The sequence below is a fragment of the Pteropus vampyrus genome, unplaced genomic scaffold, assembly GCF_000151845.1.
Source record: "Pteropus vampyrus isolate Shadow unplaced genomic scaffold, Pvam_2.0 Scaffold134, whole genome shotgun sequence".
NCBI lineage: Eukaryota > Metazoa > Chordata > Mammalia > Chiroptera > Pteropodidae > Pteropus > Pteropus vampyrus.
In genome coordinates this window covers 834,787-848,989 of record NW_011888915.1, presented here as the reverse complement: position 1 = coordinate 848,989, position 14,203 = coordinate 834,787, and the positions used below count along the sequence as shown (strand labels likewise).

General features: G+C 35.2%; 1 protein-coding gene across 1 annotated transcript in view; it reads right to left on the bottom strand.

Annotated features, from left to right (window-relative positions):
* Window positions 1-2,880: 2,880 nt before the first annotated feature.
* Window positions 2,881-14,203, bottom strand: part of NDFIP1 (Nedd4 family interacting protein 1) — a 71,857-nt gene continuing 60,534 nt past the window's right edge. Inside the window, exons 6-8 of the mRNA XM_011367502.1 lie at window positions 12,689-12,755; window positions 9,473-9,578; window positions 2,881-3,924 (exon numbers count right to left, since the gene is read on the bottom strand). Of these exons, the coding sequence (XP_011365804.1) occupies window positions 9,475-9,578; window positions 12,689-12,755 (171 nt within the window). The 3' untranslated portion in view covers window positions 2,881-3,924; window positions 9,473-9,474. The remainder of the gene's footprint in view (window positions 3,925-9,472; window positions 9,579-12,688; window positions 12,756-14,203) is intronic.

Here is a 14,203-nt window from a genome sequence, read left to right as displayed (position 1 = left end):
GAATTCTCTATATTTACATCTTGCTAATTCACCAACTGATGAACTTAAGAATTAAAACTCTCAAAATCAGAAAACATGCCCTTTGGTAAAAGAAAAAAAAAAAAACAACAGATGTTTAAGTAAAAACAGATATTAAACCAAAACTTGAATAATGTCTCTATCCTTTAAGTGACAAATTCTGAGAATAACTGGAGGGCTGAGGAGATCAAAATGCCATGCTGTAGATGGAATATTTAAAAAATCTTATAGACAGGGAAACTGTCCTCAGGACAGGTCTCCATTCACAGATTTTCCATAAGAGCAAGTCTTTCTATAGGCCATAAAGTAGTAGGTGATACAATAAACTGGGTTATAAAACAAGCCTCTTTTTAGAATGGGGATGATATAAAAATGAGTTTGTCACTATCTTTTCCACCTGAAAACCTTTTAGTCAAGCTAAAGTTATTCTCCCCTTTGGGAATTCCTGGTGTATTTCTTTGACATGTCCTCCACGTTATTAGTAGCAGAGTCTGTGAAGAACCAATACTCAGAGGCTACCTGTCAAAGGGCACTCTAGGAAGGAGTGGTACGGCTGAATTCAAAGCTGAGGCCAGTGCTCCATTCTACACACTCCGAGGGGTGTGTATTTGCTGATTCTCACCTCCAGAATCTTGCCACCTCAGGCAACCACTTAAACTGAATTATCACTTCTAATGGCCTTGAAACTCCCTTTCAGTAGTTATTTCTTCCTTTAAATATAAACACTTAACAGCTAAGAAGAGGATATTCTAGTGCAAGAATATAGTGAAGGTCAAAAGAAATTTGATCTGTGCTACAAATGACTCATGCTGGGCCACAGCTCAAGTCAGATGACTTATACCTAACAAGAAGAAAAAAAAAATCGGAATATTATTTACTTCACTAAAACTGCTGTTTCTTTAAAACTCTACACAAAATTGATCTTATTAGTAAAGAGTCATTCTTAGTATTTTTTAACAAGTAAATTTTGATAACACCTTTTATTCTCATAATAAGCAATCTAACTTCCTGAAAAAAAAAATAGCTATGCAGAATCCTTTAAACATAGTTTGTAAATATGTCACGTAAGAGACATGAGGGATCTCTGTGGCCATAGGTGAGCCCTGGTTGTCCCTCAGGCCAAGGTCAAAGCCAGTTTATTTCATAAACGTAAGCAAATAGTAGTGGTTCTTCAATATCCCCTTTCAAAATAATTTAAAGACCTACCCATTTCTAAAAGAGTTATTCTTAATAATGAACCTACCAAAGAGAGACAGAAAATAAGAGAGAAAAATGAAGAGTAAGGAATCTACGATCTAGGTGACATATGGTACCAACTTTATGCATCTGAAAAGACTTTTAGAACATTTAAAAGAAATCATCATCTTTAGTATTCTTTTTTTTTTTTTTTTGAAGACACTGGGAAAAATTTTTATTGGGAAGAAAATTGACAGGTGATACTTATTGGGTCTGAGATGATATAAATGATAAATAATTCCATGTTATACACAAATAATTAACTCTTTGAACCAAAAATCTGATTTCAGAAAATCTATTGGAAAAATGATAGTGTAAACATGAGGTCAAATTCTATTGTGTGAAGAACTGGAAAGAAAATAGTAAGAGTTCTTTAACTTAAATAAAATTAAAACAAATACAAAATCCTCCTACAAGACTGGAAATAAATCTTTAAAATGTTGCTCTTATCTTTGTTAGTCATTCTGACTAAGGACTCTTAAAGCATATCAAACTGTAGGTTCACATTTGACCAAGTCGTACAGACCACCTAATATGTACAAAGAGAAACTTCATATATTTCAGTTCCCTGAATATACAGGACCAAATAAGGCACAAGGACCTAAAGAATAAACACAACGCGAGTCCACAATATTTAAATGATTTAGGTAAAGATTATTCTGTCCTGTAAGATAATTTACAGTTCTGTTGCATGTGTCCACATTTATTCAGTTAGAGATATATTCATTCTGAAATTTAGAACATTATAGGCTATATACTCTTTCAAATTCTACTGTTGGTATAATCTAATTCAAAATAAAAAAACTTTCAGAGGCTTTCATGAAACCCCTTGCTATACTATCCTATTACTTATAATAATCAATAAACTAGTTAGACTGATCATTGACATGAGTCCAGGACGTTCTCAATTTCTCTGTTTAGCTTTCAAACCACCTACACTTCTGTGCATCACACACTGACACTCCTGCACAGATTTCCTGTGCTAAACCCAGACGCTCACCTGTAGCAGATAAATGAACAATTGCAGCTATCACACCATGCTAGTGCTGCTTTGTGTGGTTATTTGACCATTTTGTTGCACTTCTTCTTCATATTTTGAGTAACTGGAAGAGGGGGAAAATATCAAATGGCTGATATTATAAGAACCACCGGTCTCTAAATTTAACACAATTGAGACAAGAATAAAAATCAGAAGGAATGAGAAATCTTTCGCCTCAACTCAGTGCTTGCTCAAAGGACTTAAACCAGTTGGCTGTGTTCAACTGAGAGAAAGGGTAAACGCAGAGGCCACGCAGAAAATACTGCAAATAAATTATCTAAGATTATGTCTATTAAATGAAGCACAATTGGGAATTCCAGGATGCTTTAAAATCTCTACATCTCTTCCGTATTTTATTCCATTATCTTTTGTAGAACCAATGTTCACATACAGTTTTAGGAATGTATTGATTATGATGTGAAAGAAGGAAACTTCCTGTGCTAAAAAAAAAAAAAGAAAAGTTGGCCCAAGACCAATTTCTTTATATTGACTGATTTTGCAATGTGTATAAATGAAGATTAGAAAAAAATTGTCTTAGCAATCAACAAATGCAAACCAACAAATTAAACACTAATCTACAGCAAAAGTTGCTACACAAGAGACGTTTATTAATGTTCTGTTGTATTTACAGTTTTAACATAGCAAACCAAGGTGAATTACCACTTGGCAGAAAGCACACCATTCTACATTTATAAAGCATTGGTTTCTGCTAACACATTGTAAGAGCAAGTAGTACAGTATGTTAGGGATCATCTCAAAAGTTCCAAGCTAATTCTTTCTTTGCTCCTTGTACCTAATCCCTCCCTACTCCTAGCCTCTGGCCTAATCATCAGGAGATAAAAGAAAAAAAAAAAGGGGGGGGAAAGGGACTCTAATCATACAGAAAAGTGTCAAGAATTGCATTTTAATAATTAAGCTGCATTTGTCCTTGTCCTTTCTATTTTATACAGTGACGATGCCTTTACAGTCCCTTAAGTACACAACAAAGAACAATAAGTACTATAAAATTTAGAGTACAGACTATTAAAAAAATTAATGCTTTTTACTTACCAATTGAGAACATATTCTTGACCACACCTTAAATGTATTTTGCACTATGGTTTTGCTTCCAGGTGTTCACAGTACAATGGAATAGATTTCTAGATTAATTTTAACAGCAAATATGAATTACGGGCAGAAATACAATCAAAATAAAAGTTTTAACTTTTGAGAAAACCCCTTTAAAATGGCCATACATATCTTACACTAAAATATTTAATTCCAAATTCATTTTGAGATGGAGGATGACTAAAGCAAGATTGCCCCCTACTGACTACAGGGACAAGGCTCATGCTATTTAAAATGACTACAAACAATAGATAAGGCATTATTAATACATCACAGACTTGATTGCGAGAGCTTTTTCAAACATTAACCACTAATGATTCCATGATTACAGAATTCTGCATTAACTATTAAAATTTTACACCTAGGAACAAATAGAGAGAAATGATCTTTTTCAACAGTACTTTATTTTTTTAAAGCAGGTGATTATTCCTCTGTGTTCTGTATCTTGATTCACTTCCTGCAGGTGTTCTCTTGCTTCTTGAGAGAGAATTCATAAACGCAGGAAGGCCTTTGCCAGAAAACATCTGCCAGAGAAGGATATTGAATATTGAAATTCTAGTTAGCTTGTTATTTTGGCTGAGAGAAGGATGTGGTCACAAAAGAAGGCAGGATGTTTAGAGACACAGAAGTACATTTTAACATAGCTTTAAGATGACTATACACTGACATCATAGCATTCAATAAACGTTAAAATTTCTTAAAATTATCAAAGACTCTAGAACTAGAAAGAACCTGAACACTTTCTTTAAGACCCATCCAGTCAGGGGTCTGTCTTTCTCCAAACTTCCTAATAAAAGAACAGAATGCAAATAGCACTTCCATCATCACACACTTAACCTCAACAGTAATGACTGAAACTTGTGGACAGAGAGACAGTAGGATCCAAGTACACAGGTCATTTTCCTAATACGCCTGAGCTGCTGTTTACCCTGCCAATTCTATCAGATCTCACGCAAGGAAGAGCTCCCATAAGGATGCCTATGATGTCATGCTGTACTTAGAGCATGGCAAAGTTAAAAACTCATAGGCATCACAAATACTTTAAAAAAATCAATTAGGAAAAAAGTCAATGTATTTTGGGCAATTATCTCTGGAAAAAAACAATATTTATAGCCCAAAACTAACTTTTAAAAAGAAATGTACATGACTGAAGTAAATGCTCTCAAAAATAATGTCTGTATATTTTGTTAAACGTAGTTTTCATCTACTATTTCGAGGCATTTCTGTATTGGCATAATATATTTTTTGGTTCTCATGGAAATAACACGACAAAGTACAAGTAACTCCCTATATTAATGCTAAAAGAAATGCTAAAGAGATATATTAGTTAAATATTTATCAAGAAGCTACATTGTGCCCCAAGTGAGGTTTGTGTACCAAGTGAGAGTTGGGTGGGATCATATAGGCCCTTATCTTACTTTTCCATCTTTCCAAATTACTGTAAAAGCCACGACCAGCCCTTTTATATCTTTTGTGATTAGACAACTGTGTAAATCTTTAAAAGGCTGACAAAATGCAGAGAAGCTACAACACTGGAGGAAATCAACATATTCTTTTAAAACTGTTAATACTGTCCCAAACTCCAAATTCAGTTAGTATTTTGATTTGAAGTAAACCAATGATACTGACACAAGTGCAACCTTTCTTTAGACTGAGACCTCAAAATGTGCAGGGACAAAGGCAAGAACATAAGGAACTCAAAAAGAAAATTGATGGACTGTTATCAAATGGAAGTTTTTGCAATGAGCCTGGACTCAAAACAAACCTAAGTAACTTCAGTTTTATCAGTTTCCATTAACAGATGAAAAATAATGGAGTTTGCAAGAACATGTGATACAGTCTAGATAACTACCTGGCCATTCTGCTTAGCTTGTGCTGCTTCCACAGAAGTTAATTATCTCTCTAAGATCTAGAGGCCTGTTTAGATCAACTTAACTCACAAGCTGTTAACAAAAACAATGGTGGAACACAAACTGGAGGACAGACAGGTTTTAGGGACTGTGGACATCTTTACTAAACTGTAGATCATATCGCTTCAAAAACAAAAGAAATTCAACAGTTTACATATCATTTAATTTCAAGAAGACAACCATTTCTTCTTGGATGCTATGTGATTTTCTTTTTTAAGCAAAAATTCCACTGGAAACCCTTCTACCTTATAACACAGTCCAATAAACCAAATTTTAACTTGAGGTGAATTTTCTTTAATAAGAGAGGTATTAAGGAGGAAGAAGATTATAGAAAGGGAGAAATGAAAGCATGTATCATCATATGGAAGAAGATAAAATATCTGATGCCTAATAGGTATAGCTCACCAGGTCAAAGCAATCACTATCTAATTATGAAAGACTTTAATACCAGGGCTTACAAGCTCTCTTTCCTATTTCAGATGTGGTTAAAAAAAAAAACAACAACAACAGAAATTAAAATCTATTAAGCTTCATATGTACAAGTGCTCTTGGAATAGTGTTAGATACCAGTTAATTGTGTTTACCGCCTTATGGCTATTGTGGCTAATCCCTCAACTCCCTGGCAACACCAAAGGAAATAGTCATCCATAAAAATTTATTTTCTAGTTAACTAGTTTAGTTAATTAAGAAAAAGTATGAACACCTTACATTTTTTTACCATTTCAGATAAAGATGTTTCTAACAGGTATCTATTTCTTTTTAAACAACACAGAAGAAACATCTTGTTTTTTCTGCTTCCTCATGGTCACACTTCTTGGTGCCACTGTGCCCACCTTCAGCAGTTCCTTCTGGTTTTTCTTACTGTGGGGGAGAAGCCAGATTTCCTTTTTTAAGCTTAAATGGGCTTCAAATGGGAAGCTAAGAGCTGCCTCTATGATTAGAAAGCAGCCTTTTGGGGTCATTTCAAGGTTTGTTTGTATGTACTATGTTTTGGATAGCCTGAATAGGAAAGTCACTATTCTCATGCCTTTTTCCAGTAAAATGCTAGGTCTTAGCACAGCATGGGCATTAAGTTATTATTCTGTTAGAGCAAAGTTATTTTTAAAATTCTCTGTGTCTTTCTGGCAAAAAGTAAGCCTATGGCTAGCATTTAACTAGTGACATCTTCATTAAAGAAAGCAAAAAGTCTCAATGAGAGAAAAAATATTTATAATTTACATGATGGTTTTCTAGCACATCTTTAAGCTTAGTTAAACTAAATTTTCTCTGAACTACAGAAAGAAAATATTATACTTTTGGATCTGAATGGACAGTTCTTACCCCTGTCAACGGACGAATGAAATTCAGTCTCATGGGATACTATGGTTTATCCCCTCTGGGGATAGTGAAAATTTGTAAGGAAGTCATTAGAATTCTAAATGCTGCTCTAAGTCCCCAAACCCTTAATTTAGAGCTCTGAATACTCTGGGCACGTCAGGAATGATTTCAAATCAACCAGAATAGCAAAGTCAGACAGAAAAGCAAAAAAGCCCTCCTCTGCCCTCCTATGGAGGAAGTTCACAGACCTCTGATTTTCTGAGAACTCCTAAAGCACTTTAAGGCTCCTGACTCCAAAATACAGAGACAAGCCGGTCTATAATCTCCCTTTACACCTCCAACAGCATTATTACTAAGGATTGCCTAATACAAATCATAACCCTAGAGATGCTTTGTTTTACATTTAGGATACTCCCAGAACACAAAATAAAAACAAATTTTATAAATGAAAAACCGTCAAAAAAGTCTTTAACGATTCAGGAAAACTGAGATGTTCAGGCTTTCTCTCTGCCTGGTTGTTATGTATTAGAAGCAAGATGAATAATGTGTACAATCCTCTACTGAAGATGCAAATTTCTCTCTAAGAGAAGAATGAAGAGAACAGACAGAGGTATGACCTCAGTCCATTTAGAAATTCATAGCTACCTTTTGGCTAGACTTAGAAAAAGTATTTTAAAAAAAGTAAGAAATCTATTCCCTCACTACATTTTAGGAATCAATGAATTTGGGGAAATCTGTCGGTGATTTTAGCGTCCTTTGTAAGAAAGCAAACTGTAGCAATCTCAAAGAATTAATTTTTGGATCTTTGGTAGGTAAGAGTTAAACTAAAGACTTGGAAGTAACCGTAAATTATTATCAGACATGGAGAGGAAAGAAAAAAGATGACAATGGTACTTGCATAAAACTGCACAGAACATCTGATAAGCTTCTTAAAGTTGGGATGTCCTAAACACAAAGAAAGATCCATCACAGGCATTAGGGCCTCGGCCAGTGGTGTCAATGTCCATGTGTGTCCAGGCTTTGTAACCTAATTCCAATTCAGGACATGCCACACACTTTTTAAACATGTAATAAAACATTACCTTTCTTTAAAAAAATCATAAACACAGATGGTACTCTTAATGATTAAAATTTTCTTTCCAATAAAAGTATTTCCTTGAATAAACCAACTTTAACCAACACAAGACTAAGTTCTTTGTATGCTTTAACTTTTATAAGAAATGCCTATGATTACACTCTACCATGCATGAATCTGAGCTTATCTATCACTATAGCCCTCTGTTACTTGTATAAGTACATTTAACTATACATGTAAAGTGCTTAATAAAGTATCTGATAATATCGAAAAGTTTATAAATGTTATTATTAATATACCATGCTTGAAAAAAATTTTGTTACATTCAAGAAATTCTCATCATATTATTCTGTTACTTAAAAAATTTCAATGCTGTTCCACCAGGGGGCAAATTAAATATGGTATACTTTCTTTTCTAGAAACATACATTCTGAGACCTACATGAATCTTCAAAATTGAGAACTCCACTCTTAGCATACAATTACCTATATAAACTATTACAACCCAACAGTTCACACAGAATACACTGACGTTCATGTAGGCTTATTAGCCTTGCACTGAGCCAACACATCACTGGGTTTAAAGGGCTACTCCAAGAATTCTATTGACTCTGTTGCAAATGGCCTTAGTACTCAAGATATTTGAGAACACTGTCTCAACTTGGCTTTCCAGCCTTGACCCTCGACTCCTTGATGCTACAATCAAACTGCTGTCCCTTGAGCAAGTGCCATACTTCCCTGCCTGTATTTCTGTTCTCCACTCTGCCTCAGGTGGTTATAAAATTCTTCCCCTGACTATCCAATTTCCACTAGTAGAAATTCTACCTATCATTTAAGGTTTATCTCAATTCCTACACCCCTGGCAAGGCCTTGCCTGAGGCTTTTGACTGGCCTGGCCCCTAGGTGTTGCTCAAGACTCTCAGGGGCCAGGACTGATCCACCCATCCTCAACAGTCTTAAGGAACAAAGGGTGAGGTCCAAGAAGTCTATTAGATCTTATTATGAGAGGCCTCTCTCCAGTGTACTCTTCTCTTTCCGAGACTCCCTATCTCTTCTTTTTTTGCAGCTGAAATAAGATGCAATCAGCCTCTGGGGAAAAACAAACACGTGACTCAAAGAAGAGCTGGGCTTAGTGCTCCTATTCTAGGCAGGGGATCAAGCCCTTTCTCCTTTTCTTTTCCTTCGGTTTGACCTTCCTTACTACCAGAGTGGTATATCAGTGCTGTGACCCTGAAGCAAAGGAAAGCCTCTCTGACTAATTTTAAGAAATGCAAACCTTTGTGGGCTTGTTAGCAGCCCATGCAAAAGGAGTCCCTAAAGGATCCCATGGTCTCTTCAGACTCAGGGTTCAGGGACCTACATAATTAGAGCTAAGTGATTAGGCCTGAAAGGCTCCTTCTTGATACTGTCTTTTGGGACTGGTATAACAGTAAGGAGTGATTTGGGGATTCAAGATCCAAAGATCTAGAACCCTGAGTCCCAGCCAAATATCCTAACTCCCTGATGACTACTAAGACTCCTGTCTTTTCTGCAATGTCAGAACATAAGATAACGTTTTTTCCTATGGCAGTTTTTCTAACTTGCTTTTCTACAGTTTTTTTGTAGAAACATCCATCACTAAACCAGAAACTGCTAAAAAGCAATGACTGTGACTCCCTTACCTTCTCTATATCCCCAACCAGAGGAGGTATGCTCTACTCTAAACCTGAATAGAAATATTCAACGTATCACATGATTATAGGGACTATAAAAGTTTTTTTTTCTTTAATACCTTTAATAAATAAAGAGAACTCTGGTCCTGGGGAGATTTGAGAAAGTTTCTGGCATCTTCCGAACTTTTGCATAATTGATAAATCCTCTGAGAAACAGGAGAAAGCCTAATTAAAAAAAAAAAGTCAAGAATGAATTTACAAGTTCCACATTAAGTCCTCTCCCCAAAAATATCCCTCTTGATAGCGCTACTTCATTGTTTTTCTGCTAAAAGCTATCAAAACATGAGCAGTTTCCTCCAAACTTTCTGAAGGATTTCCACACCAAAATTTCCACTTCTCAATGAGAAAATATAAGAACCAAATAAAAATCTCTTCTGCATATTCAGAATCTAATTGGTCAAAAAAAAAAAAAATGGGGCAAACATTTGTATTTGGAAGCCTTACTGAGAAGCATTATCAAAACCTATCTTCAAAATAAAACAGCTCTAAAATTTAAAAAAAAAAAAAACAAAAACAAAACCTATCCTCTGAGTTCCAAAATCTATTCCAAGATAACTACAAAAAGAGAGATTATAAACTTTTTTTCAAGTAAAAAAAAGTTTCATCCTTTCTTGACATGCAATCTTTTTCCCTGTCGAATGTTGTACATAATGTTGTCCACTAGATGTCAGGATCCTCTTACCTATTTACAGTAATTCTTACAGTCTCAAATTTAATTTCTTTATTCTTAAGAGAAAAAAAATAGGGTATTTTGCCATTTATTTACCAGACAGGTAAAGGAGTAAGGCTGATTTTGTATGGCTACACCAGAATTTATACATTCACAGAAGTTTGCACCTCTTGGAAGAGTGTGCAGGAAGGTGATATGCCCTTCCCACGGGAGCTTATACACTCCTTCAAAGATGGTCCGAGTCTTAGACACATTTTTTAAACATCTTTATGAAGATATAATTTACGTACCATAAAGTTCTCCCATTTAATGTGTACAATTCACTGGCTTTTAGTATAGTTATGGAGTTGTACAACCAAAACCATATCTAATTTTAGGACATTTTTATCACCCCTAAAAAAATCTGTACCTGTTAGCAGTAACTTCTTGTGGATACATTTTAAAACATACTCAGTGGTGGGAAATGCTTTGTACTCAGAATTGATTTTTGGCAGTAACCAAGTGTCATCAGCACTGAGCTCAGTAAACACCATTGTTTGGCACCAAAACAAGATTGAAGAGCAAGGGTCACCCCTCCAAATGCTGGGTGGGGGGATCCTAGTGAACTAGCGTATACACAGCCTGTATGGAGGGGATAGCTACAACTCAGATCCAGTCAAAGGGCAGGTGCCATGTATATAGTCCAGTTTTGCTAGATATTATCATTTTTAAGAAAAGTAAAAATAATTTAGACGTTTTATGTGAAAACTTTTGATTTTTAAATGATGGCAACTAATAAAAAAAAACTTCTCAAAATAACTGTAGAAAGAACCAACAGCTACAGGCTAGATGTAGCTCATGAGCTGCCACCTTAAGAACTCTGTGCAGACCTGATCCTTACAGGGAAAACGCCAAAAAAATTTGTTCTCTTTGCAAGAGAAGTTCCAAAAATGACCCAAACATTGGGTCCAAATGCATTAAGTACACATCCAAAATCTCACCGCTTTAAGCAACAAGATAGCAAGAATGATCAATTATAAAGCATCATAAATTTATCTCCCATGAAACTTTAATATAGTTAAGAAATCGGTCTATTAAATTTCTTTAATCTATGTTGTTAACGATCAATCTGAAAATATACTTTAATGATTTTTCTTTGGTCCATTCAGGGTTTGCTTGAACTTTAGGATCTGGGGAAGAGGGAAGTCAGCCATTCTCTTAAAGACAGAGTTTAGCGCAGTGGTCCCCAACCTATTTTGGCACCGGGGACCGGTGTTCCATGAGAATCTAAGGCCTGATGATCTGAGGTGGAGCAGAGGTGGTGATGCTAGTGCTGGGGAACAGCTGCAAATACAGACGAAGCTTTGCTCACTGACACATTGCTCACCTCCTGCTGTGTGGCCCAGTTCCTAACAGGCCACAGAAGTCTGCAGCTTGGGAATTGGGGACCTCTGGTTTAGAGAATAAGCAAGCCTAGAAACTATTCCTCCAAAGTAACTCTCCTGTAGGTCATTTTTATTATTAATATAATAAGCTTCTCAGTAATCAAGGGAGGGAGAAAAATCACTATTTTTCTTTCCTTAGAATTCTAATGACTAATAATAGAGTAGATGATGCTATTGGGGAGGTAAGGGATAGCGAGATAGATGATTTGCACGTTTTAGGGTCAGGAATGCATGGCTCTGTCACCCTAGGCAAAGAAGATAGGTCCTGACTGTATTAAGTACCTGTTGGGTGTGTGCTATGCTGTGCTAGCCAGACCATGTAACGGCACTGCCATTAAGTAAGAAGTACCAAAACAGGAGAGAGAGAAAAAAGTGATGTCACAGAAGCAGAGCAAGGTGATTAGAACATCTTTAATAGCTACAGGATAGCCCTGCTATTACTATTTTATAGAAATGATGGTGCTCTGTTATTGTTATCAAAAACATTTTCTTCACAAAGAATGAAAAAGCCAACAATATTCACCTCATTGTTCATTTCTTTGCTTTAAAATGTCTTGGAAGATTTTTAAATAAATATTTAAAGTAAAAAATATGATCTTGAGACCAAGAAGCTAAAATGCCTGGCATTAAAAAAAACCTCCTCCTTATCACAAAATAATTCTTATTCTCATTAATAATGAACTAAAGAATTCTGGAAACCCAATAATGGTTCTTCCAGAACTTATGTTTATAGCCAGGCTATATATTTCCTGTTTCCTACTGACCAATCCAACTGATGATGGGACACATTCATTCATGAGTAGTTCAACTGATTACAATATGTCTATAAGCAATTTGGGGTTCAGTTTGTGAACGCTTTGTAGCAGTAACTCACAAGGAAAAAAATCCAGACTATAAAGTCATCTTATCAGTGTGCCACATTGGTCACATGGGGAACCAGAGAAGTGTGTATGAATGGGTTAGGAAAAACCTGCACCGTTAAGAGACGTTTTATTAACATGTATGTTATTTTGATGGTGACAACCACCTGTTAAGAGAGAAATACTTTTAAAATTATACTTACTATTGCTGACTAATATATTACTGTAGATAGTAAGCGAGATGAGGGTTTACTAAAAGTAATTTTATTTGTAAATTTAAGATAATCTTTTCTCTCCTTTGTCTATGTTAAAAGCACTTACCTAAAACCAGGAACACCCACCAAAGCCAATACTGACCATCAAAATATCCAGGGAAATAGGTTGAAAACTAAAAAATAAAGCAAAACATTTCGTAGTAGCTTAGCAGATAATTTCATATTTTAACTTAAAGGCACACAAAACACAAGACTATTTTGTATACGAATGCTGTCGTTTCGCTCTTACGATAATTTTTTTAAATAAATCGAAGTATTTTATATATTACTGATTTGAAATGCTTACAACATATGCAAATATCCTTCCTCTCATGGAAAAGCAATCTTGAAATATGATAGCACTGAGCTTTATAGACTCCTTGTTTTGAAAGTGTTTGAATATGGGGTATTTTTGTTTGTTTTTTTGGCCCACATGATATTGGCTCTTCTTGAAATATGTTTTGAGATGATACTTTTACTTTGCTTACTCTGTGCCATAACCAACAACTTGGCCTCCTTTCTAAAGAGCCCTGATTTTGTTTCTACTCCTCCAGCCAAGGCCTGAGGAGCTTTCTCCTACACATCCTGAAACTCCCATTCTTTTGCAGGGACCGGCATATGATGTTATTCTAGCCAAAGGGAATTCAGGGCTACTGAGGCCTCTTTGCTCTTAAAGAGAAAGGTTAAAGAACTTTCTTTCATCAAGCACTGTTGTGTTTCTGATGTGATGCCTTAACCCTCAAGGATATTAACTATATTAACAGGCTGAGCAGAGTCAATGAACACTGATTTAACTAACTTCCACAACAGGACTTGATTCACAGGAAATAAATTTTCCCCGCTGTTTTCTAAGCCATTTGAACCGTTCCTGTTACTCACAGACAAAGCCATCCTAACTAATATAAATTGATTAAATTCAGTTTTAAAATTTAGGTAATTTAAATATTTAGTAAAAAAAAATTGGTAACTAATTGTATCTGTTTTCTATTGTGGACTTTGGTGTCCAAGAGTTTAACACAGTTTGAGCATTAAAATATAGTATTTTATTTCTTAATAACAATTAAGATTTAGAGAAGGGCTTAGGTTCTTAACCCAAAGTCCATGTTTTAGATGAGTATATATTAGCTGTTTGAGGAAAAAGCCCATAACTTTTATCAGATTCTCAAAAGAACTTGGAATCTTAAAAAATATTAACAAGTTCTTTAGATAAATAAGTTTTAAACAACTCCAGTGGTTGGTCAGTTAACACCTATTAATTAGTTTAATGAAAATTTATGATAAATATATTGGTTTTATCTGTAAAGCTTACAATAGCAATAAACTTATCTGAAATCAGAAGACACTTTAAGAGACAAAATCTTTTATAACTAAACTACTTCATGCAATTCTAACTGGTAACTTCCAAATCACTGAAGAGATCTTTAATTTACTTTAGAAATTAAGGTCCCTTAATGGAATAGCTACTTGTTAAACAGTTTTGGCTCTCTAAACATTCTGGCATAACCAATGAAGCTACTGATAACCAGTCCTGGAAGGGAAGGAGGAAAAGAAAGGGAGAAAGTAGGGAAAAGAGAGGAGGAGG